Source organism: Leptidea sinapis, chromosome 32, assembly GCF_905404315.1.
Source record: "Leptidea sinapis chromosome 32, ilLepSina1.1, whole genome shotgun sequence".
In the NCBI taxonomy this organism is placed as follows: domain Eukaryota; kingdom Metazoa; phylum Arthropoda; class Insecta; order Lepidoptera; family Pieridae; genus Leptidea; species Leptidea sinapis.
Genome location: NC_066296.1, coordinates 3,893,921 through 3,919,927, shown reverse-complemented (window position 1 = coordinate 3,919,927; position 26,007 = coordinate 3,893,921). Strand labels below are relative to the sequence as shown.

The 26,007-nt window shown below is 36.1% G+C and overlaps 2 protein-coding genes across 4 annotated transcripts in view; one reads left to right on the top strand and one right to left on the bottom strand.

Annotated features, from left to right (window-relative positions):
* The window catches only part of LOC126974540 (scavenger receptor class B member 1-like), a 26,873-nt gene extending 4,765 nt beyond the window's left edge, over positions 1-22,108 (bottom strand). Inside the window, exons 1-9 of one of the 2 annotated variants that reach the window (XM_050822060.1) lie at positions 21,996-22,108; positions 19,322-19,390; positions 16,861-16,955; positions 13,991-14,157; positions 8,865-9,012; positions 6,310-6,510; positions 4,552-4,673; positions 1,624-1,895; positions 836-954 (exon numbers count right to left, since the gene is read on the bottom strand). In XM_050822060.1, coding sequence (XP_050678017.1) covers positions 836-954; positions 1,624-1,895; positions 4,552-4,673; positions 6,310-6,510; positions 8,865-9,012; positions 13,991-14,157; positions 16,861-16,955; positions 19,322-19,370 — 1,173 coding nt within the window. In that variant the 5' untranslated portion in view covers positions 19,371-19,390; positions 21,996-22,108. Of the gene's footprint in view, positions 1-835; positions 972-1,623; positions 1,896-4,551; positions 4,674-6,309; positions 6,511-8,864; positions 9,013-13,990; positions 14,158-16,860; positions 16,956-19,321; positions 19,391-21,995 lie in introns of those variants that run through there. The other variant, XM_050822061.1, reaches the window with a different exon arrangement.
* On the top strand, positions 21,067-26,007 carry LOC126974558 (uncharacterized). Of its 2 annotated transcripts, none has more exons than XM_050822094.1 (2): positions 21,067-21,335; positions 24,940-26,007. In XM_050822094.1, exon 2 carries the CDS (start codon positions 25,087-25,089, stop codon positions 25,951-25,953), a length of 867 nt encoding a protein of 288 aa, XP_050678051.1. In that variant the 5' UTR covers positions 21,067-21,335; positions 24,940-25,086; the 3' UTR covers positions 25,954-26,007. The 2 variants fall into 2 exon arrangements, with proteins under 2 accessions (XP_050678051.1, XP_050678050.1); XM_050822093.1 differs by lacking the exon at positions 21,067-21,335 and adding an exon at positions 24,057-24,322.

Here is a 26,007-nt window from a genome sequence, read left to right as displayed (position 1 = left end):
TTTACTATATACATATAAGTGAAAACTGTAAGTTGACCGAATAAAATTAAATAGTCTCTCCATTGATAGCCCTATGAGTGACCATGAGGTTTCTCATAAGGCGCATAGTTAGCGACCACGTCTGCATTCCATATGTCATCACTGGCAACATATACTGGTTAAAAACCTTCGTCCACAGACACTGTGATATTTGGGACAAGAAGATTTTATGGAGCTTCCCGAAAGCTGTCCGTCGGAGTTGGATTCGACGACAGACCTCTTTCGCGCAATTGGACCTACCAAACTGGATTATTTGTCCAAGGTAGACGTGTTCGTTTACAATGAGGCATCAGGATCAGGCAATTCCATTCAAACAATTCAACGCTTCGATGTATCGATAATAAGTGATTCTCGTCGGTCCGCATTGTCTTGACATTATATGTGGCCAGAGCCAATCGTCCTTGTTTATGGCAGCATTGCCGAACCCGGGGATTCTTAGCACCCCTGCCCCCTCGTATATGCGGCTGCTACCTTGGCAACCAAGGAGCATGGCTTCCGAGGACTGGGGCCGAGGCATCATAGTGTCTTTTCAATTTTTTGAGATTCACCAGGCATGGCAAGTGGATTGGCGAAAGCAGTTGAAGGTCAATCAATCATAATGTTAATACGAGGAGCAAACTTAAAATTGTTATCTAATACAGGATTAAGTCGAGTTAGTAAGTCTATTGTTAGGCGATGTATATACTTCTACAACATGATTCCAAAAAATGTTCAAAACAAATGTATTACGGAATTCGATATAATTGTTAATAAACATTTGTGTGGTTTTTTTAATACACTAAATTAAACAACTTACGGGGTCAATGATTATTTTACTGCCATGTTCTTGTTCGTCAGGTCTTATTCCCTCGACACGTTCGTAGATCTTCGGGTCTCCGTACAGAAAATGCGCGTTTGATAAGCCCAGACCTAGACCTGGTCGTTAGATACATCTAATAATTAAAAAGATATTTTTTTTTAAATGTTTTGGTTCAACACACAGGACTTATAAATATGATCTTGGAATTCTTAACCAAAGAGGAGATATTTCAGATCAAAGTAGCCAGTACGAGAAAACGCCAATGTCATAAGTAACGATTAACGGCCGTTTTCAATAACGTATCTCTAGTTATGGATACATTGCTGTCACCGTTTAATGACAAGATCTTATCTATCCACAGTTATGTCCAATATAGTTATAGTGCTTGCAATGCTTTATGTCGATAGGATAAATTTGTCTACCTCTAGTAAGTTAAACTAAGGATAGATAGGTTATTGAAGACGGCCGTTAATACATAATCAATCGATAGATCTCAAATGGAGACGATTGATACAGAAATTATGAAACGCATCGAAGATACCTCAAAATGCGGGTGCTTCCCTTCCTTAGGATGTGGATGATAGACGTATTATATCAAACTGTTTACCCATATTTAGTTATCATCACTATTTTGCCTTGGGTAGAAGACAACTAATTATAACAAAGTTAATATCCTAAGATGCATATGCATCTCCAAATTAGAAGTGGGGAACTGATTAAAACTGACCTTGATTTATAATAACAGACTAAACTATGAATAATATAAAGATATGATGAATATTTACCAAAAAAGCACGGAGATAAATCAGACACACCATCCAGAATCCCTGGGCGGTCAGCCAGGCATTTATTGTCATGTTGTGTCTTATTGAATGTGGTGTTGCTAAACCGATAGACGAAACCTTCCAGACCAAAGTCCATCGGAATGGAGCCTTGGTACTCCAAGTCCAAGAAGCGGCAGAATGCGTTGCGGTACACCCTCAGTGCAGTGTTGGGAGTGATGTCATCTGGGTACGCCATACCCTCGTAAGTGTCTTCAAGTGAGTTGCACCGGTTTCTAAAACAAAATACACAGTTATAGCACCTAAATCTTATACAAATTCTGTTGCACGCCGACTGCTACGAGCCGGATGGTCCGTTAGATAGTTCGTAGACGGCTATTTTTTTTTTCAATGACTTTATCTGATGATGTTGAGGATTATATTGATTAAGAATGGGAGGAATGGTGGTACTTTTAGCTCGTGACTTTATACATGCCTGCCGGTTATAACTAGGTGTACAAAAGCCGTAAAAGGCATTTATTTTCTCAAAATTGATTCCTTTAGAATTCTTTTTGATGTCATTTCTAATAACTACTAGATAAAACTACCGCTTTGGAAACAAATGGCGCTCTGAGAGACAAGAAGCGGCGCAAGAAACTCTCCCAGCATTCTTTTTTTGCGCTCTTTTCAATAAAAATATACAATATTGTACAGTCATTTCTATTGCTATAAAATAATCACAATGTAGTCCCAGGCTGATCTCCGATGATTTAGATATTCAGCAGTGGAGTAATAGGATTTACGACAGAGCTATTTCTTTATAAAACATTTAAATTTATTTATAGATAATTCCTGAACAGTGGCTGGGAAATGCAAATGAAAGAAATGCCATAAAATGTTTTTCTGACTACAAATATGCGTATATAACTACGCAATAATTCTCAAGCTGGGCAATATGCGGCTGCTCTTCTAAAATTCTCAGAAGCTTATATACTAACAGATAGTAACGGCATTATGTCACTGAAACGCAAATTCTGTCATCGATAACATAAATGAGTTAGATTAAGAATTGGCCTCCGCTGCGCTCCAACTAGATACCGCACTACCTAAGAACAAAAGCTTTTTTATTATGGCAACTATTAGATGCTTGTGTGCGTGGCATCTTGACACTCAATGGCATCTTTTAAATTTTGTACGCTTGTACATAGGCTTCGGGTTATTTTACATTGAAATTAATAAAATACAAAATACTTACTGATGATATGTGATCCCTGTGTTTTTCTTATTTTTTGTAGCATTATTTTTACAAAATTTACTACGCAACCCGACATTTTAGTTTCAATTAGTAGCAAAATTTAACAGAACATATGGCACGCCAACATCACATATTGTTCGAGACAGGCTCGAGTAAGCCAACTTTGGCGTAGTAATATTTGCCACACTTTGCAACTACGCCTGTGGTATCTAGTTGGAGCGCAGGGGAGACCAATCCCTAATCTAACACAAATGATTTATAAAGTAATGGCAATCGAGTAACAAATAAATATGACGATAAATATAAACGAGAATGGATGTGTGAAAGAGCAACTTTGGCTCCGACTAACGAGACCGTAGGTCAGATAAACGAACCAACATTGTCAGCCGTGACGGGGGATGTTGACGAGTACCCCTCAGTAGACATTGTTATTGACACTGAACAGGTGACATCGTACCCTATAGTTTAGAGTTTCTCAACTCTTTATTATTATCAAGCCACACCAAAACTAAGCTTATATGGTAGTCGACTGCGCCAAAACGCTAACAATGACTGGGACGCTGAATCTAGAACAGGTCGACAATTTACCTATTTGGGGTTTAGTATCAGCAGCATTGGGTCATGCGAGATCAAGATCGAGTCATCGAATCGCATTGGAATGGCCAAAAGTGCAATGTCTCCACTCCGAAAAATATTGCGTGACCGTAACATCTCACGTAAAACTAGTCAACAGTAAATTTTTTTCTATCTTCAGCTATGGGGCTTAGACATGGTGACTAAAGTAGGTTGACCGAGATCGGATTGATGCCTTTGAAATTTGGTGCTGGAGGAAGATGCTTCAAATCCCTTGGACAGCATTCCGCGCCAACCAATCCATCCTTTACACTCTAGGTATAAAAACCACTGCACGTAGCCAAAGACAGACACAGATGGCCAACTACTGTCTAAAAGTTGAATCCTTAGAGAAATCACGTCCCTCAGCAATGAGGTATACGACGCGAGGAGGAGGATTAATATCAAGAGTGCCTTCCTGTAAGTTGAAGCTGAAAGTTCGTGCTCCAGTCCTGTTGATGAGAAATCTTGACGCAACAAGGCTACATTATGGTACAATTAAAGCTTTAGTCTCGATTGGCATGGACTTAGACTGAAAAGGCAAAAAAAGATAGTGTTTTAATTTTCCGTATTCCAACCATTCCAACCGATTTGCCATTTGAGCCAAAAAGAGTGCAATGACACAGCATTTGCAATGACAGTAAACAAAGCTCGAGGACAGACGCGTAAAGTTGAAGGTGTGGGTTCAAATGGGCTCAATCAAACGCGTAAAAAACGTTGTTTATAAAAATGTGTTAACCACAGCAGTTTGTATTTGTATTATTTGCAAAGTAACTTAATAAAATGCCCAATGTAACTATTCCACGCGGACAAAGTCGCGAATAAAACCTAGTTGAAAATAAAGCACTCGGTTGATATATACGACTACTACACAGTGGTCCGGAGTAAGAGGCTAGATAAAAGATGGAAAGAAGAGAGAAAAGATATAATGTAATGGGTATTTTCATACATAATTACAACAAGGTAAGTTCGGACGCGGTAATGGTAATACTCGTAGCAAACGTGCTGATCATAATAAAAATAAATTCAAACTTTGAAGGTCCATCGAGAAATAAAACTCGTGTTCAATATCTGATGCTATTTACCTCCTGCTAGGGTCGTCATAGCCAATCTCTGCGAGGCCCCCTTTACCATTGATCTTCTTTATCAGGAACTTGTCTTCATTTCTTGCCCCAAGTTCAAATCTCACGTTGCCGCTGTGGTACAGCTAAAATAAATGTTGATGTTTCATTAAATCAAACAAATAATATTAGGAATATGAAAAGTAAATTAGAAGGTATTAAAAGTTGACATTGTCGAGTTCAACTTGTGTCTTATTGACCAACAGTACTCATTGTGTAAGAATGTATGTAGTATTAATCAGAACGATTACCTTCTCTAACTGCAGACACTCTTCCACAAAATCCGAATATACTAATCATATTATTGCATATCACCGGTCTTTTATGATGGGTTTCCTTAAAAGGAAAGAAACGGAGCCCTTATAGGATCAGTTTGTTGTCCGCTTATCTGTCTGTCAAGACCCTTTATCTCGGAAACGAGTAGAGGTATCTAGGTGAAATTAAATTGATATTTCAAGTCTCTTAAAGGAAGCCCTATGAGCACAGGTTGCTGGCAAGACGGCGACGACCGGCGTATTGCTCTGCCGACAAGCTAGGTAAACCCTCATAATTTGTGTTCGAAGTAAGTAGTGGCTATTGAAATTACTGGGCTAATGAGATTTATTATCTTGTCTCAAGGAAAAGCAGTAGTACTAGATACAATAATATATAATAATAGTTCGAGCGGAATAACTTCTTGTTAAAATGTGGACCCAGTGACAGATGTTGATTTTTTATTATTATTAGGTTTATTTACAATCACTTACAATAATACACACAAATATAACAAGTGGAACTAAAAACTAGGAACTAAATGTAGTGATTACATACAAATAAACACAGCATGCTCAGAAATAATTAATTTTATGTACTATAAAGAATAAGTTAAGAATTAAACAGTTTTTTTTAATTAATAAATGAGTAGGTTTCATAGTTATACATAGTTACATTAATTTTCCAATTATAACGTTATTAAAGATTACCAATGTTGGTGCAAATGGTCTTGCGGAATTTGGCTAAGGAATTAACAAAAATGTCAATGTAAGTTACGCTATAAGAATTTAAAATTTTATATAACCGTAGGACTGGGGAAGTGGTAACTAGGATCGTTCGACGAAGTGGAGGACAAAGTGGAATAATAGGTGTAGAGCAGGGTCAAAAAATCTGTTATCTGCACAATAACTTCTTTAGGTAGTTTTGATATGACGAGATCGAATTTATTCTCATCGCTTAATTTTTGTGGAGCCAAAATTGCTTCCACTCTGTAAAACCAAACTCTCGGCTGATCCATCCAAAAATCTGGGATCCTTGAGGACACTGTGATCGCGAAGACTTCCGCCGGTGGCATTGCTCCAAGGTTAGGCGTTGTCATATTCTATTTTTCTTCAATTCACTTTTCTTAAATACTGTGTTCACTTTTATTCTAAGATGTGTTCTTTCGTCGGGGTCACCAATGTAGAGTAGGGTCCTAAAAAGCGGCGGAAGTGTTGTCTTCAATAAAAATCCAATATAGCTTCATCAATACGCATATTACTTAATCACATTATTTATTATAAGTGAACCGAACTACATGAGTATAGACCGCTACTGAATATAAAATAAAAATATAATTGATGGGAACACAGTGTGGACACGCATACATAAACAAATAGCTGCCTTAAGCATATTTGCATACGTGTGTCCCTACAATAGGCATACGTGGAATTCTTACTCTTAGACTAAATTTTTATTGATGACACTCACTCTATCCAATATGCCCATTTCATCGAAAGGGATCCAACCGGGCAGCGCCTTATGCGCGAGCTGGATGAGCGGCTCCCTGTAGCCCCAGAGGTAGCTGTAGACGTCCACTTCAATTATTGACTTTGAGTTCAGCCTGTTGGCGAGTAAGTTGAAGGTGGCGCGAAACCAGTAGGGGAACGACGATACGTATGAAGTTATGGCCTGTAATTTATATTGTTCTTCGTAAAAAGTGAGGGTTATCTGTTCATGCATGTTCAGAAATATGAAGACTTGGAGGAGAGGAATTCACGTGAATATTTTGTGTTCAAACTGAAAAGTAAGTTATCATTCAAGTCAAAAAAATCACTTGTGAATGTCAATCTTACAACAATGCTATTAATTAATGGTTGGGTAAATTTGTTTAGGGTAAATAATGTAGCACTTAACGAAAAAAAAAACGAATGTATACGATTTAAGTTACTTATGTTGAAAGTAGCAATTGTGATATTATATTAAATGGAAAAAATCAGGTTGAGTTTGTAAAACTGTTTTCTAGAGAAATGCTATTTCGGTGGATCTCTTAGGGAACTGTATAAAAAGATAAATGTTATGACAGTGTCAAGTCAATTCATTTACGAAAATGTTATGTATGTAAGGGAATATCTACATCACTTTGAAACAAATTGTGATAGACATAGATGCTGTAAAAATAACTGACATACACTAATATCTAGCAGTATCTAGCAACATTCGAGTACTAGAGAATCTTTCTAACGGCATATGCCCCAGAGCTGATTCTATCTGCTAGTTGGGCAATATGTGGAGCTATACCCCACTGGAGCTTTTTATCTATCGCGATACCCAAGAAGACCGTAGTAACCACAAGTTCCGATCTCTGGTTATTTATAAGTACGTTGGTACGTGTGCTGTGTTTGGTGTAATGAAAAGTAAACACTTGGTTTTTTTACTGTTTAAGTGAAGATTATTCGTCTCAAACCAACGCACTATCTTTGAGAGTGCATTGTTTACCTCGTCATCAATATCTGCACGTCGCTTCACTTTAAAAAAATAAGTGAAGTATCATCAGCAAACAATACAATCTCATGGCTATTATTTAACACATAATATGTAAATCGTTAATATATATAAGAAACATGAAAGGTTCGAGAATAGAACCCTGCAGGATACCTATTCCTACAGGTTTACCCGAAGACCGTTTGACATTTACGTCAGCTATCTGAACTCTTTCGCTTATGTATAACTAAAGACTGTTGACAACCTCAAAAAGTGCTGTACTGGCTGTTTACGCTGAAATGTTCCAAATTAAAACCAAAAGAAAAATCCAACATAGAGTTAATTGCTGTTAGACAACCGATAAAAGCAGGACAGGCATATTAGTTAAGTGTGCGTGACGAGTATAATCTAAGCTTAGATCATTTAAATACGTCTAGATAGACTATAAAACATAAAAATAACCTCTATTTTGAGCAACTCACGCACACTAACACAAAGTGTCATACAAATCGCGAGTGTAAGACGTAGCTTGTTACGCACACCAAACTATTATTCCTGGCCTTATCCTTACCTTTTTATCGATTGTCTAACAACAACAGACTCTTTCTAGACGTATAACGGCTGTTCCCAATATTCAGTCTAGCTCAGGTTGTGGCCTACTTTAGATAAAAATCGTAACTATCGCTGACTTTTCTGTCCCAATAAACTTATCGACGATAGCTCATCCTTATCCGTACACGCTGTCTGTCAATGGGAGGACGTATAGCTTACCAGCCATAGAAGTCTGTATGGAAATTGCAATTCACACGTCCCAATATAAGGCGATAATGACTTATCGGGTATATTGGGACAGCTCCAAATTATTGACAGTAAAAGGTAGTAATTTACCTCTATCTGTATATAGTATATTGGGAACGGCCGCAAATTATCTGAGGATCTAAGATATAAGAGATTATTACCTACGTATTGATTCATCACGATATCTCTGGAACCATAAAGCGTAGAGACTTGAAATTTGGTAGGTAGGTTTGGTTTGTCGACTGGACGTCAGCTAAGAACGGATATTTCCGAAATTCTCACCTCACCAAAATTTAATTTTCATCGTCTCACCCTCAACCCACTAATAATTAAGCCACCTCATCTCATGCAACCATTGCCATAGTAACTGTTACCATGGTCATGGACTAGTAAAAAAAATAAGGACTCTGTGTCACCTTACATAACAGTGTAGCACCAAAATAAGCCGATTAACGTGTAAATACATAGCCCTACAGTACTACAGGCCGATAGGCGGCCATTATGAGAATTTTCATCTAATATTTTAAAAATGCCGTCGTAGTGAAAAAGTGTAGAAAGGATACTATATAAGTATTTGTGGCCATATATGATTATTTATGGAAGAAGAAATTGTGTAACTAGTATCCCCCGTAACCGCACACACACTAGCATAACGGTGCTTCACTTGCTAATATCACGGCGCGGAGTCCTTCTTTTTTTACTCGTCCGTTTCCGTGGCAGCTATCACGTCTGTTGGGCCAGCTGGTATAGATATGACAACTTACCAACATCGCAATATTAAAAACAGTCACATTAACATCTTTCGGGTGTGCGATGGAAAGTTCGGGAACGAAACGTGTCGTGATGTTTGGAGAGTATCGCATCACACCTGCTTCCTCGTCCAATTCAAAATCTTCATTTGTTCGGAGTTCCCTAATGAAGTAAATAAAACAAATTATGGATTAGGGAAGTGTATTGGACAAAGTTTATATTCTAACTCTTAGATTAAGGATTGGTCTCCGCTGAGCTCCAACTAGATACCGCACTACCTGAGAACAATATATTTTTTATTACGGCAAATACTAGATGCTTGTGTGCGTGGCATCTTGACTCTCGAAGAAATACTATTATTTGTATGTGCCACCTATTAATATGATGCAGCTACTGTACTCAATAACTTCTGTTTTGTATTTTTTATATTTTTATGATAATAAGGGACGAGACGAGCAGGACGTTCAGCTGATGGTAATTGATACGCCATGCCGTGCCGCTCAGGATTCTTGAAAAACCCAAAATATCTGAGCGGCAATTCAATTTCGCTCGTCACCTTGAGACGTAATTATTTCTTCTCTAAGGAAATCTGGCTTTCGAATGAGCTGTATGAAAAATTTTACATATTTAACATATAATGTAATTTACCTGGGAAATGAAATATATTTGATTTGATTTGACATATATTTTTCCCTTCTCAAAACATTACAAAGTGTGTACAGTATTGACTGTTTCATCTGGTTCGAAATAGCAGATAACATTTAAATTTAATACAATGGGCCATTCTTAATTTTGGTAAATATATTCTAAAATGAGCGTAAAGATTCCAACTGGTATTTTTATCTCTTCAAAATAATTCCACTTTATGCAAAGAAAATTACAATTGCAATCGAAATAGCAGATATTTAAATATAACACAATTTCGATATTCTTAATTTTTTTTAATATATTCTTAAATGAGTTTTTATGTCTTCGAAATTATTCCACTATATGCAAAGAAAAATTGTTTTAAATTTTAATGATAATTAGTCGCGCCAAAAAGGGAGACGCCATGGTCGTGACGTCATAATAACATAAACAAAGAATAGTCAAATGTGCAGTGCAATCCTAATAGATTTTTCTAAAAACAAAATGACTTATTATAGCGGACTATATATTTGATTTAAGAATCACATCGAAACGATACGGATATCGATTCGATGTGATTCTTAAATCAAATTGTTTCTTCTATAGTGACGTCACAAAATGGTGGTCGCCGTTTTCGGTCACGTGACATACAGATAATAAATCTATGAGTTTACATTTTGAAAATGTAAATAATTTTCAAGTTTTTATAATAAATTGGTATTGAATTCATATTTCTAATGGAAAAATCACTATAGTACACACTAACATATTTTCATAATTTTTTTAATGACCCCTTCCCATCTACATGGTACCAACAACAGAGCTGGTGCGGCTTGTGAAGCGGCTGAAAAAGCTAAGGCATGCAAATACAAGGGTTTAGGCTCTGAATATGATTTTGTCCCATTCGGTGTCGAGACTCTTGGTCCGGTGGGGTCCTAGCGCTATAAGGCTTTTTAACGAAATAGCAAAAAGGGTTTAGGTCGACATTAGAGGAGACTGAAGAGATGGACCTCGGACAGAGAATTAGTCTAAATATTCAAAGGGGGAACGCTGCCAGTATCTTCGGAACCTTGCCTAAGGGGACTCCTTTTAATAATATATTTTAGTTATCATATTATATTTTTTAAGGTTTTTAGATTTATATTCTGTTTAAATTTGTAATTATTAATATTATATATACTAACCTAATTAATTCATGTTTGTTCTGGTCTCATATGTTAAATTTGAACTTAATATTCTTTCATAATTTAATTTTGTTAGATGAAACTGACCTATTATCAAACCACGTATTTAAGAGTACGTTAACGTTGAGGATGTGGGTATTATAAATATGACTATTATTAAAACAAGCACGAGCTTCGTTTGTTACAATGTCATTTTTTATAGTTACTATTGCATGATGATTACATCACATTACATTTAATGAACACTATAATTAACTATGTTAGCTTAATTATGTAGGGTAATAAAGATTATGTAAAAATTAATCCTTCGTAACGTTAATTAATAGTCGTCGAATATAGAGAGGAATATATATGATAAGGCCACCTGCCAATTAGGTCCAAATAGACTTACGGCCGTTCCCAATATACTATCTAAAGATAGAGATATATTACACCTTCTACTGTCAGTAATTAGCTGTCAATAATCTTAAGCTGTCCCAATATACCCGATAAGTCATTCTTATCGCCTTATATTGGGACGCGTGAATTACAATTTACATACAAACTTCTATCGCTGGTAAGCTATACGTCGTCCCATTGACAGACAGCGTGTACGGATAAGGTGAGTTACCGTCGATAAGTTTATTGGGACAGAAAAGTCAACGAAAGTTACAATTTTTATCTCAAGTAGGCCACAACCTGAGATAAACTGATTATTGGGAATGGCCGTTAGAGGATATTAGTACAAACGAGCTCTTGGCTGGCGTGATGAGAAGTGGAAACTTATCATGGATATTCGCAATACTAGAGGTTAAGGTTTTCTCATCGGCGCTATTCTGAGTGATGTTGGCATTGCCAAAGTAAGAAGCATACTTTGTGCTGCTATCTGCATAGCAATGAATGCTGTTGATTTTCAGAAGAAAATGTGTAGGGGATAGCATGCAACCTTGCGGGACACCAGCGGTAATGAGTTATAAGTCGGAGCATATACCGTTGATAACAACTGTTATCAACTCCTATAAGCGAAAGCAATTTGTGATCCATTTGTATAAATTCTCGAGAAGCCCATAAAATGGCAGTTTTGCTATAAGTGCTATATGTTACACTCGATCGAAGGCTTTCGCTATGTCCAAACTCACCGCTCTTTTCGACTCAACCGCTTGCACCTATTTATGGGTGAGATATAGAATAAGATCACCAGCTGAGTGATATTGATATTTAACGTAGGTACTGGTAATCGCTGAAGCATCAATTCCTGGATCAGTTGATATTCGAATCCATTACTTTTGAGAAAGCGGAGGTAATAGCAATCTAAAGCGGACATACATAATTTTACGGGTTCTACGCTTGAATAGCAAGTGAGCCAAAAAGACGAAATATTACTGCGGGCATGTCGCACCGCGAAATAAGCGGTGGTGTATCACCTTGATCACCCAATATTGATTTGGTCGCAAAGAGGGAGGAGAAATTTGATTGTACAGCCTTGTCCCTCATTCTCTCTGTCAACTCTCGTCACTCTTCAGAATACATGGCCGAAGAAATGTGCGCGATTCTCATCTATGCCAATGTGCTTCGACTTCACCTCGGCACTAACTCTTTTGAGGGACCTGGAGACATAATAGTATTGTTTTCTAAGGTCTGGCTGTTCTATTCATCGGCAGATACTACTGCAATGACCCATCATCATCATCACTTCAGCCGGAAGACGTCCACTGCTGTACAAAGGCCTCCCCCAAAGATCGCCAGAACGATCGGTATTGCGGTGCCCTCATCCAACCTAATAATAATGACCAAAGCCTGATAGAAATCCTGTTTTCAGCAAAGCTCCATTTATTGAAAACCAAATATGTCTCTACGAGTAGGTGGCACAAAAGTGTCACAGCCAACGTATAGTGTCACATGCAGCACTACCAAAAATGCGGGGCCATCTTAAGAGCGCGATTGGAACTACTCCGAATAAGGCAATGATCCGACAACCCGAAAGTCAACGGAAACGAGGTACCTGATCACATCTCCAGTGTGAGGTCAACAGAAGGTCCACCAGCGAAGGTATATGATCTTCAAACACTTGTGTACAGAGTCCCCGCATGATTATTATTTGAGGAATAACGGACAAGAGGCTTGATGGGAAGTAGTGAACCACCCGCCCATGGACTTCCGCAACACCAGGGCTTGACCAGGGATGTGTTGTCAGCCTTTATTTGGGAGTATGTTCTAATCTTGAAGATCCATAAGTCCTATCGGTTCGGTAAAAATGCAGCTGACCATTGATTCCACAAAGTGGCTGTGCGAGTCAAGAAATTTCTCGCGTGATTGTTCAATGCCAGAAGTAAACAAGATGCGGTTGGAATTCCGCATTTTGACGTAATTTCCGGTGGTGGAATTCGGCTGCTGGTAGCAACCCTGGCAGTGGTATATTCAGCGTTGAAATCGCTAAGAATCTCTTACTTTGTGGTGGTAACTTCAGTTGCTGCATTATGAGAACGGATAGGTCTTGTAGTTCAAGGATGCTCAGGTGTCAAGAAAAGTCATCTCCCTTGACGTAAGCAATGACATTTGTATATACAAATGCTTGATTTGAAGATGAATAAACAAAAAGTGCTTTATTTATACCGATAAAGTTTAAAATAGTTCCTCCAATTATTACTCGATCGATGCAAATCGTCGGAGTTCTGAGGTACCAAAAAAATTACATGCTTTAATAAGGTGCTACTTTTTTTGAAGTTAGTAAATACAAGTCGTATATTAACATACAAATCGTCCAGAGGTCGATGAGAGAATCTTGTTTGTACATTGAAGAGTCATAAAGAATTTGGCTCAACTAATTTTCAATGTTACTAAAAATCCATTCCGTCGTAAGACTTTCAAACTTCTTTTAATATGTTTTTTGTTTTTTACGTCAGAATTACTAATTTGCCAATAATATGAACACCATTTTTTTACTTTGTTTTCTTTTATACATTTTGGCCATAGTCATGAGAGTGATCAAATCAAATCAACGGCAGTAAATTAGTTTTATAGTGATTTGGTAATGATATGATATCTATGGGTTTATGATACGCGCCTCTGATTCCTCTGGTGTTTGCTTGGAATGTGGTCTGTCTGAACCAGGTACGCTTGTTTGTCCTCCTTTTTCATAAAAAAAAAAACAAGATCACTTTATTCATGACGGATATGACACTTATGAATCTCAAAAAATAACTTTTCTCATTGAATTCTCCACCACTCCATAAAGGGTTGAGCTAATGAGAAGAAGTGGCTAGAAACTCCATTACATTTACATTTTCATCTGTTTTATTCTATCTACCGGAAATGTACAAAGTGGAAAACAATTATCTTGAGGCACTCACTGGTAAGTAAATGGTCCAACTTCTTCAACTTTGAGGTTGTGATCCTCTCCTGATATGAATCTGTCACCGTTGGTCACGTTGAAGATATAGGTGTAGATATACGCACCCGGGTAATTTGTCTGGTTAAGTACATCGTAGAACTTGGTGCCGGGTGAAATTCGTGACACCTTAAAGTTAAAGTGCATTGATAATCAATTCAATCATAAGTAGGTAAGCCTATGAAATTAAACATCCACTGATTTTATTAGCCTACTCTACCTTAGGGACCTACTCTGATAAAATACTGAATATCTTTTTCAACGTAGTTATAGGCCTATGCCGACCGTTTATCTGAGTCCTCGCCTGCGGGGTACAGGGGCGCGGGGGTATGACGACAAAGGGGACTGAGACAGGTGCGGGCGGCGGGGGCGCTTAGTGAAATGAGCGATTACAAAAATTCGCCCGCCGCGCCTGTACCCCGCAGGCGAGGACTCAGATAAACGGTCGGCATATATAATGAATTCTGAACTCATTTTGAGTTCAAAGTCAAATAAACTTTATTCAATTAGGCTTAAACTAAGCGCTTTTGAATCGCCATCATAAATATTTCTTTAAAATTACTAAATCTACCATATGTTCGGAAGAAGTTGATCTCGTGAGAAGAACATACAAGAAACTCAACGGCCACTCTTTTCAATCAAGTAGAGTATCTTACAATGGCTGTAATATCCATAACAAATTAGTTTGTAAGGTACTGCATCCAATATATGAATCGTGTTTAAATAATTTCATAAAAAGTAATAAAGAATAAACTGTATGTTTATACATACAAATTATTCTAGTCTTCTCTTAAATGCTTCGTGAACATGAAGATCGTTATTACTGCCATATTTAGTAATTACATCCAATAAATACAATGATTTATTAACTATAACAAGTCGACCTGGCACCACAAGCAGCACCCGCTCACGACTGGGGCAGTTGTGAAGTTAGTGGCACTGATTTATCTAATAAATATTTATTTACTTTATTAGGACCAATTAAAAGTAACATAATAATATTTAACTATAACTAATACATATAAACATTAATTATTAATTGTTAAACCAACTACATTAGCCACAGATAAATAATATGAGAGAGACATAAACACGTACATCTATATACATAAAAAAAAGACGTGTGGCACTCGGGGACTGCCGCAGTAAAGCTATTGCATAGCATTTTTTATCAACTTATGCAATTATAATTATTTATTTATGCAGTATTTTTTTTGATAAAATTAATTTAAAAAAGAACGTGAAGTGAGTAAAATTTACTTGCAAGATTTGATTACAGACAGACAAAGGGACAGGTGAAACTAAATAAAAATGCTTGTCATAATAATAAAAATTAAAAAAACGTGATAAAAAACATAAAGAAATTAAAAAAAATCAAGACGTGCCCCAGGCTCGAACCTGGGACCTTCTGCACAAAAAGCATACGTGATAACCGCTGTTCCATGGCAACTGTAATGACCGTGGCGAAATATCTATATAGTAGGTGAGTGTTAGGTTATTTTCGTTACGGAATTTTTGGATTCGGTCTCTTCGGTTGGATCTCAAGGGCCGCGATAGAAGCTATGCAATAGCTTAAAATAAAATTTATGTGCTTTTTAACAATTAAAATAGAAAAGAGAAAATAAGATTAAAGCATAGTACAGAATATGACATCTGTGATAATAATATGGCATCGGTTAAAATATTTTTAGTTAGTTAAAATATAAAGGATCATAGATAATATCTAAGTATATATTTAGTTACCACGGGTAGGTATATCAACAACATATTTTATCTTATTCATACTAACCATTTGTTTGTTCATACTTTTAATAATCGCATATTAGTGCTAAAACACTCATTATCTCTTCGGCAAAGTTGACGTTACTTATAGATGCTAAGAGCCTTTTTATTAACGTATTTTAAGCCCTCGATAGCAACAAAATGGCCAAAGTCGCTCAGCAGAAGGTCAGCAGTTAAGTAATTGACATTTGTTTATAGATGTCAGCCAGTTTATAATATTAAGCTGTTGTTACATAATATTTATATAATAATTCCTAATGATGTTGAATAAAATTGTTTGTTGAATTAATTACTGTAAAATTAATCGAACTAGATGCCTCCATTTGAGCACAGCATTATATATTTATATTGATATATAATTAATATATATGTATTGATATTAACACACTTTTACACAAATTATCTTGCCCGAAACTAGGCACAGCCTGTACTATGGGTACAAAACAACGATATATTTAATACAATGTACTTACCTAAACATACATAAATACAAATAAACATCTATGACTCGGAAACAAACATCCATATTCATCATATAAATGATTGCACCTACCGGGATTCGAACCCGGGATCTCTAGCTTAGTAGTCAGGGAATTATATTTAATGGAAGTTTTCCCTTCCAACCTTTGGCATGCTTACATTTTTGGCAATTTATCTGTTTGACACAATGTCAATGTCGATTTGTCTATTTTCAGAGACAAAACCGCCATAAATATTTTAAAATCACAATTTCTCCGAAATGTTAACATTGTATACAATAGAGGCATATTAGTAAGTGGAAGTTTAACAAAGGATAATGAATAAATAACTTTACGAACGTTCGAAAGGCTTAGAACATATTTTAAGTATTTCTTCTAAATGGGTTCTTTGATAAGTATGACATTCTAAATAAGGCATAATGAATTTTAATATTCACAAAACTATTTCAAGTGCTTAGATTAAAAATTGGTTGGAGGGCAGCGGAGACCAATCCATAATCTAAGTTTAAGTGTTTGTTTTTGGAAATCTTTTAATTTTGAACATTATCCAGAAGGCATATAAAATACTCACGTATTTGGCCACGGTGAGAACAGGATTGTTAACAAGAGACAAAGCACCGACGACGATCAAAATGATCCCTAGGACCATGTAGGATGCAAGTCTACCTAAAACATAAGCACAAAAACTATTAAAGATGAATTGGACGTAATTCCAGAAAAACGTTCCAAACCACAATCATGTCGAAATTGCGACAAGAAGAACACAAAACTGGTCACGTGATTCACATTAACGGACTTACAAGCAGCCTTACTGTCACTCTTTAAATGACATCATGACTAAGTAAGCCCACAAGTACGGAATATACTAATATTTAGTAAACTTTAAACACGAATTACTTGAAATGTGATGTTTGTGGCTTGGAACGTTTTTCAGGAACTACGTCAAATTATAATGGACTTAGGCCCGGTATCCACTAAAGCGGAAAGGAGAGGAGACGAGAGGAGATAAGCGGCGAAGCTGTCCGGTGTTTTCCACCAAAGCGGTGAGGAGCTTGTAACTGTGAGAAATCGAAAATCGAAATCAGTCAAGTGACTCTTTGCCGCACTGCTTGATCGCTCGACGAGTCACTAAATTCAATAGAAAAATGAGACATCTCCTCTCCTCTCCGCTTGATCCATTTCCCCCGAAGCGAAGCGGAGAGGAGATGTGGGAATAATGAAATCTGATTGGTTATCAAAATACATCTCATCTCCTCTCTGCTTTGGTGGACACCAGGCCTTAGACTGGTCACCTTTTGGTGATCAATATCGTGGAAATGACTGTGTGACTTTCTTTTGACATTAGCTAGTTTGTTATTTCCGCGTAATCTACTTCTTTTTCATCCTTAATTAACCAGAATCTTTTTAGCTTCATTAAATATACGGCAAACAGTAATTACTCACGTGCATACATTACAATAAAACTCCCGTTACGATGGATTCATAATTATTAAATTCAATAATTTATTATTTCTGAACTTTTGTTACAAAAAGTGTTTGTGTGTGTTTGCTTTATTATATTTAATTTATTAAAACTTTGCCAAAATATTACCACACAATTTAAAAGATCAAACCTGATATAAAAGTGCGTAAGAAACTATGTGGGCCTGTTTTTGAAGTGAAACTTCTTTAGAATTATTGTGATTTAAAACTCGATGAAACGGAAAAGCGAGACGATAGAGACACAAACACGTAAATGTATTGAATTCAGCCGGCGAGAGAATGAGAGAGACAAATAAATTCATAAGATATAACGTGGGAGAAAATGGGATAGGAAGCATAATACTGTGTTTTGGTACAAAGCAATCATAGTCGAAGAAGAGATTGTCTTATGTATGACGCGACTATACCTAAATATATTATTCTGACTATTACCACATAGACACCAGGAGAACCTAAACATGGTAGCGGTGATAGTAAGGTCTTTCAAAGAGGTCGAAATTATTTGTAGCAACATGTGCCAGGACCTCATATGCAGCTTAGAGGTTCATGCACACACACACACACACACACATACTTACGCCTTGTTCCCGTCGGGGTAGGCAGAGATAATAGAATGCCATTTGCTTGTATCCTTACAAACTTCATTATCCTTACAACCTCGCGCTTCCTCTACATTCATTACTCTTTTCATACATACCGCCGCCGCCGGTTGCGGGTGCTTCGGACCTCTCCTTTTAGGTTCATGCACAATGCACATATAAAATTAAATCATATAAAATTTTATTTATTTAACAGTCTGGGTGTGGTTGCTAGATTCCTTCGATGTGAAAGGAATCATGTAGAAATAGAATTTGGGTTACAGTAACCTCGTACATACAAACGATTTGTAACAATTCTATTTTACTTGCTCTTGATCTGCCCAACATAAGAGTAACTGAGTGGTAGGCATAACAACTTTATGCTAGATCATCACAGTTTCTCGAATAATCGCGAATGTTTTGAGAGGAAATAGTTGGTGCGTTATTTTTTAAATATTTCAATTGATATCTCTAGTAACTAAACAGCGATATTAGTGATAATAGCTTCTGCCATTCACATCGTCTGATTGAATTGTCTAAATATGAAATCAGACGATGAGTGAGATAAATCACTGAAGTTACGCAATGCATTTGCATCCCGCCCAGGCTTGTAAAATATTCCCTATTAGCTCAACACTTGTATCCGTAGTTTGTCCTCTAGTAAAACCAAATTGTTTCATATGAATCAACTCATGTTATTTACTATTTACAAGAATGTGGTCTGTATCATTTAATTTTACTAATAATAGTGGGGCAAATTCTGCAAACCGTCTCAAAGAGTTGTGCGCTTGAAGTCCCATATCTTCTATCAGATGCACCTCCGATGGACCATTCGATGCATTCAGTGTAGAGATGCTCAAATTATCGGGGACAGTATGATTTGAGAACGGCGATGAAGCCGGCTATTGAGGATCGAGGAACGCATTCATTTTTTTGGATTTCTGTTTTATCTAAAGCATTTGATACACTTACAGTGTGTTGTTCTCCCGGCACCCTCACAACTGTGATCCTTTGGCTTCATTTTCAGTGATGCAGGTACATCTAAGAAAATAATTGGTTTATTGCATTATTTCTTACACATTAATAATTGTAGGAAATAATCTTACGTTCTATTGTGAGTTACTTGATGTTGCCATATACTTGATTGTATTGATTCATGAATATATTAAATACAAAGATGTTAAGTTAGATAAAACACTTTTTAAAGGATAAAAACGCGTGTTATGTGTAACTTTGTTTTTTTTTGCGTAACAGTTACATTTTTATTTTTATTTTAGGTAACCCGAAGTTTCAAGACCTTTCCAGATATCGTTTCACTGCAGATGAAATGGTGCTAAACGTTCATAATGACAATTATTTTGACTTATTTCATCTGCAGTCCCACTGAAATCGAGATCTGCAATGGTCGGTTGTGCTATGTCCTTCGGTTTTACAATGACCTTTCCAAATATTATATATTTAAATAAGGATTAAATAATATATTACATGAAGTAATATCATCATAAATTTACACGAATTTTCCTCAATAATGTATATTATAGTAGTGTACATGTGTCGATGTAATAAATCTGTCTGCTCGTTAAATCCATTAATAACGTTTTTAACTAAATATTTTATATTCTTTATAACTTATCTATCTACTAACTAACTACTAAAGATATCACAAACACATCAGAATACTGCTGTCTCTTTCATACTAACTTGTAAAAATAACAAAATGGCGGATTAACCCTAACTGTATAAATAACGATGCTTATATGTATTTATGTATGATTAAGTAAGTATATTGTATTAAATATATCGTTGTCTTGTACCCATAGTACAGGCTATGCCTAGTTTGGGGCAAGATAATTTGTGTAAAAGTACGTCAATATTTTTATTATTTAATTTTAATTTAATTAATGCTTTGAAATATTATTTTCCGACATATAATCTCGACATTCATCCGACCCGTGAGAGATTAACAGCCGAGTTCAACAACTATGTTTAAATAATGACAGTTTAAGGTTTAAACGGCAGTTTATTAATATGTAAGTGTTCATCATACACTAACCATGATTAGGTACTTTAACTGATTGAATAACTTAAGCGAATTAGCACACGTAGGTTAACCATTGTTCTGCTCTATGACGTGGTAAACTGACACGTCTGCTTCAAAATAAAAATGACACTTTGAATTATATTTTTGAAGTAGACGATGCATTCGAATCTAATGCATCGTTTATATCTAATGATTATATGATTTGATTGTTCGCCTCCATTTTTCTTCCATTATCACTTCCTAAAAGGAAAACAACGCAATGACAATATTATTATCATGCAATGGTTGTTAACTTCTTAATTTGGCAACAATGACAATATCAATTACATTGACAGATGGAAAGTTGCCAAATTAAAAAGCCAGTAACGCTAATAACCTCCCAAATGACGTCACAAGTAAGTCAAGTTGTAACGATAACAAATTTAAACTTAAAAGGTGGCTCATATAGCGGTCGTTATTAACTTATTAAGTCATTGATTTTATGCAAATAATTTGAGTTTTCTTTAGTGTTAATTCTGCCAATATTTGTCTTTAAACAATTCGACACGAGGCGGAAGTCGCTCTTTTATACCCTCGTCCCATGAAATGACGCGCTGTGATTGGTCGGCTGTTGTGACGTATTACCCCCGGAAGAGATACGCAACAAAGGTGATGGCACTATATTTGTTTGTTCTTTCAACAATGTAAACATGTTATAAATGTTCAATATATGTTCAATAAATTTTCATTGATTTTATATTATTATTGAACTTGAATGGGGCAATGCAATATTGCATTAATATACAAAATACAAAAAGCGGAGAAAAGGAAGACAATTGAAAAGGTGGGAGGACCTGCAACCATATTTTGAAGAGGACGAATGGAGAGGAAATATGTAGAGGAGGCCTTAACCCAGAAATAGCAAAAAGACTTAATGTTGGTATCGCATCACTGTCTATAGACAGTGTGAGTTGATTATTGATTACCATGTAAATTGTCTGAGTAAAAGTCTCAAAAGAAAAAAATAAGCATATAGAACCTACCTACTTGAACAAACCTGTCTCTCTGGATTTATAATGGATCATCTTTTAAATTTAAACTGTTTATAGGTTAATTATAAATAGTATTATGATTTTTAAGGTGATTCTGATTTACCTCCGGGGTACCAACCTATTGAAACAATAACTAATAATAATAATGTTATCATGAGGTACAAACATAAACTTGTTATGCCTACTACGCGGTTGGGTGATGTATATGCTTCTACAATATGATCCCAGAAAATGTACAAAACAAATGTGTTACGAAATTTAAAAGAATTGTTAAAAAACGTTTGTGTGGGAAAGGTCCACGGACTGGGAATAAAGCGAACACCCTCAGGCTCTTTAATTATAAATGTTTATTGTATAACATTGTACCTAATCCATATTTTACTTTAAAAAAAAGCCCGCTGAGTTTCTTGCGCACATTCTTCTCAGGTCTGGAGGCAGTCTCTTTTGAATGGGTGGTAGATAGTTTTTGATGTTCAATAAGTAATTTTAAATCCTATTTTGAATAAAAATATTTGAATTTGAATGAAGACATTTAAATAAAAAATAATAAGTAAAACTTAAATAATACGCTTACCTAAAGTGAAACACCGCAATAATATCTTCAGATTATTATACAGGCCAAAACCGTATCAAGACTGACCGTATCACACAAGCATCACAGAGATTATGTTAGAAGCAGCAAAAAACTTGAAGTGAGTAAATTAATTAAGATGCGCCTTAAACATGAGCTAAGTTTCTAAGATTAATTATCTCTGTTTATGTTTTTCCTCTAATTAAATGTTAAAATATATTTTTAAATTTGTAATATTCATCAGAGTAAGGTTTCAATTAATTTAATGTTACAACGTATATTCAACGTATAATCAAATTATCAATTTTTTTAAATAACAATCTAATATAATTAATAAAAACCAGTTCGGTTGTCAGAAAAAGAAAAGCACTAACCAGGTTTTTTTTATGAAGGTACGAGACGATCAGGACGTTCAGCTGTTGGTAATTGATACGCCCTACCCATGCACTTACAAGTTATCACTATGTAGTACATAAAATAATAGTATTTTATTAATATTAAAGGTTTTCAATAGTAATAATAGGTTTGCATAAGACGTGTATTAAATAAAATTTTTAGTTATTTGATACTTTTCAGTTTTTTAAGTCAGTTTTTTTTTATTCATAATAAATAAAAAAAGGTATTTTCGCAGCCCTATAAATCGGCAAAGGAAAGCTCTAGCAAGAAATAGACATGCGAATGCATGGCTTTTACTTATATGTATATTACCTATATATAAATGAAACTACAACACTATGAAGAGTGCAAGACTTGGAAAGATATTTTTTTTAATATATAATAGGGGACAAACGGACAAGTGCCTCACGGGATGCGGAGATGTGAGGCAACCGCCCATGGATATCCGCAACAACAGGTGTCAAGAAATGCGTTGCCGGTCTTTAAGGTAGGTATGAGGGAAACTGGTTCTTTTCTTGAAGGTCCCTGAGTAGTATCAAATTCAAATTCAAATAGTTTTAGTCAAAATAGGATTCAAAATCACTTATTGAACGTTAAAAACTTCCACCCATTCAAAAGAGACTGCCTCAGACCTGAGAAGAATGGGCGCAAGAAACTCAGCGGGCTTTTTTTATATAAAAATATGGATCACAATGTGATATCGTACAATAAACATTTATAATTAAAGAGCCTGAGAGTGTTCGCTTTATTCCCAGTCCGTGGTGTCATTAAGAAAATCGTTTATGCTATAGTAACCTTTCCACACAAACGTTTTTTAACAATTCCTTTAAATTTCGTAACACATTTGTTTTGTATATTTTCTGGGATCATATTGTAGAAGCATATACATCGCCTAACAAAAGACTTACTAACTCGACCCAACCGAGTATAGGCATAACAAGTTTATGTTTGTTCCTCGTGTTAACATTATGATTGTCACAGTTTCTTGAAAATTCCTCAATGTGCTGATGAACATATAGAACATTATCAAAAATATATTGAGAAGCAACAGTCAAAATGTTTATATCTTTAAATTTTACTCTTAATGATTCATTAGGACCTAGGCTATAAATGGCGCGAATAGCCCTCTTCTGCAGCACAAAGATGGTAATAATATCGGCCGCACTGCCCTATAACAATGTACCATAGGACATTATACTATGAAATTGACTAAAGTATCGTTTTCAGAAAACCGCAGCTGGTAATTGATTCCACAAATTGGCTATGCGAGACAAGAAATTTCTTGCAAAACGGACGGTTGTGGAATGTCAACGTGATGCGGGTGGTACTTTGCACGTAATGTCCATTGGTGGAATTCGGCCGCTGGAATCAACCCAAGATAGAAGAGCACAATCGAATTTGAGCAAATTATCTAATTTTTGCGATGGACAGAAGCTGACGGAAACAAATAGTTCACTCTAAGTGTGGACCACTTGTTGATTACCACGATCCTCAGTCATGAGCGAACGAATAGACAGAGAGAAAGAAGTCTCGTAAATTTCGTAACCACCTTTGATTTTGAAATATGCTCCATAATACTCATATCCATAAATTCTAAAACAGATCGAGTATGCATACCTACACTTATTTAAATTTTATTGCCTTATTGTTGATTTGCGGTCGCGATATAAATATTTTATGAATTCTAATACTTCAGCTGTTGTTTCGCTGTGTTTAAAATTTTCATTCGATTATATAAATGAATTTATTTATACAATATAGCAATCGGTATTAAATCTATGTGTTTTGAAAAATCTTTATTGACTAATGTTCCCCATATTATGATTTCTAATTAACAATGAACAATGAAGGTTATGTAAGAAATGTGCATAAAAGTATTTTGCAGCTTCGAGCATTAAAACTACTTTCAATTTATACTTGGCAATATGGTTTACGTAAGTAAAAGAAATTTGTTTACGAAATCATTGTATCATTTCTGTTATTTTTTTAAATACTTTTTAAATCTAAGTAAGTAATTTGGTTCATTTTGGCCGCTTCTTTCGTTAAACTTCAACTAAACCTTAAAACAAAAATATTAAAATCAAGAACATTATATATATAACTAGCTGACCCAACAGACGTTGCTCTGTTCATAATATAAAAAAACTCTTGCGGTTGGAATTTCTTAATATCGTGATGAGTCAAGATGTGTTTTATGAAAATAAGGGACGAGACGAACAGGACGTTCAGCTGATGGTAATTGATAAGCCCTGCCTATTACAATGCAGTGCCAATTAGGATTCTTGGAAAAACCCAAAAAAATTTAGCGGCACTACAACTGGGCTCGTCACCTTGAGACGTTAAGTCTCATTTACGATAAGATGTTAAGTCTCATTTGCCCAGTAATTTCACTAGCTACGGCGCCCTTCAGACCGAAACCCATTAATGCTTACACATTACTGCTTCACAGCAGAAAAAGGTACCCATAATGTAGCCGGCATCCCGTGCAAAAGAGCGTCCCACTGGTAAAGTATATAGATAAATATCTGACAGACGTTTTTATTTTCAACAGAATCCTTCAGGAAAATGGGCAATTGGAGTATTGTTGAGTTTTACAAAAATAACATTCACTCAGGTGGTAGGTCCATTAGGCGGCGGCTTCCTCAACTACCCGCCCCAGTTTCCAGCAGTCTACGGTGTAGGGCAGGTGCATCAGTTCATGGCAGTACCTGTCATTCAACCAATGCCAACCACAACACCAACTACGACGACGACGACGACCACAGAAAGAAGCCAAGCAGTAGCTTTGCCGTTTCCGGTGCCGATGCCGATGCCCGTGCAGGTTGCAATACCGTTTCCTCAACTTCCATTCCAATGCCAAGGATCACCGAGACCAAAAGGCTGTCCACCTTGTCCACCGTGTGTCTGCATGCCATCATGTACGCCAGCGTTTTTTTCCTATTGTTCTCCATGTCACTTGAAATGCAGATGTCCTAAACGAGAAGATACCCCCATTCCTTTACCGCCTCCTCAATATCCCATGGTCCCCTTTGTTCCAGCTCCACCTCCCGTTATGATATTTCCATTTCCAATGATGCCAAAAAGACCACAACCAGAATCAGATACTAGTTCTTGCACTTCTGTTGAATCTAGTAGTAGCGAATGTGAATATAAAAATGCTGGTATAAAACTGAAACGTCGCAGACCACGTAGACCACGTAATTTAAGAAGACAAGGTAAAGAATTAGAAAGTGATAGTGATATAGTAAAACCAGAACTAACTTATATTTCTAAAAATGGTGAGGTCAAATATAAAAAGAAACTGACAAACGATGAAGCGGAAGAATTACTAAGAGGAAGGAAGAATGATCGAAAGGAATACCAATTTATAAGAGTAACAGCTGTAAATGGCCCTGCTAAAAGAAAGAGTAATGAACTGAACAGAAATATGGGAAAATACAGAGAAGTACTGCTCAGAGATCGGCCTACAGTTCACGACCTGGACAGTGGTAGGAAAGAGCTTGTGTTTAGAGCGCCGGTGGACAAAACCTTAAGCAATTTATCAATCTCGTTTCAAATAACTTAGCGTTGCTTTCCTAATTATTACTTTTATTTATAATAAATGTTTTCTATTATTTTA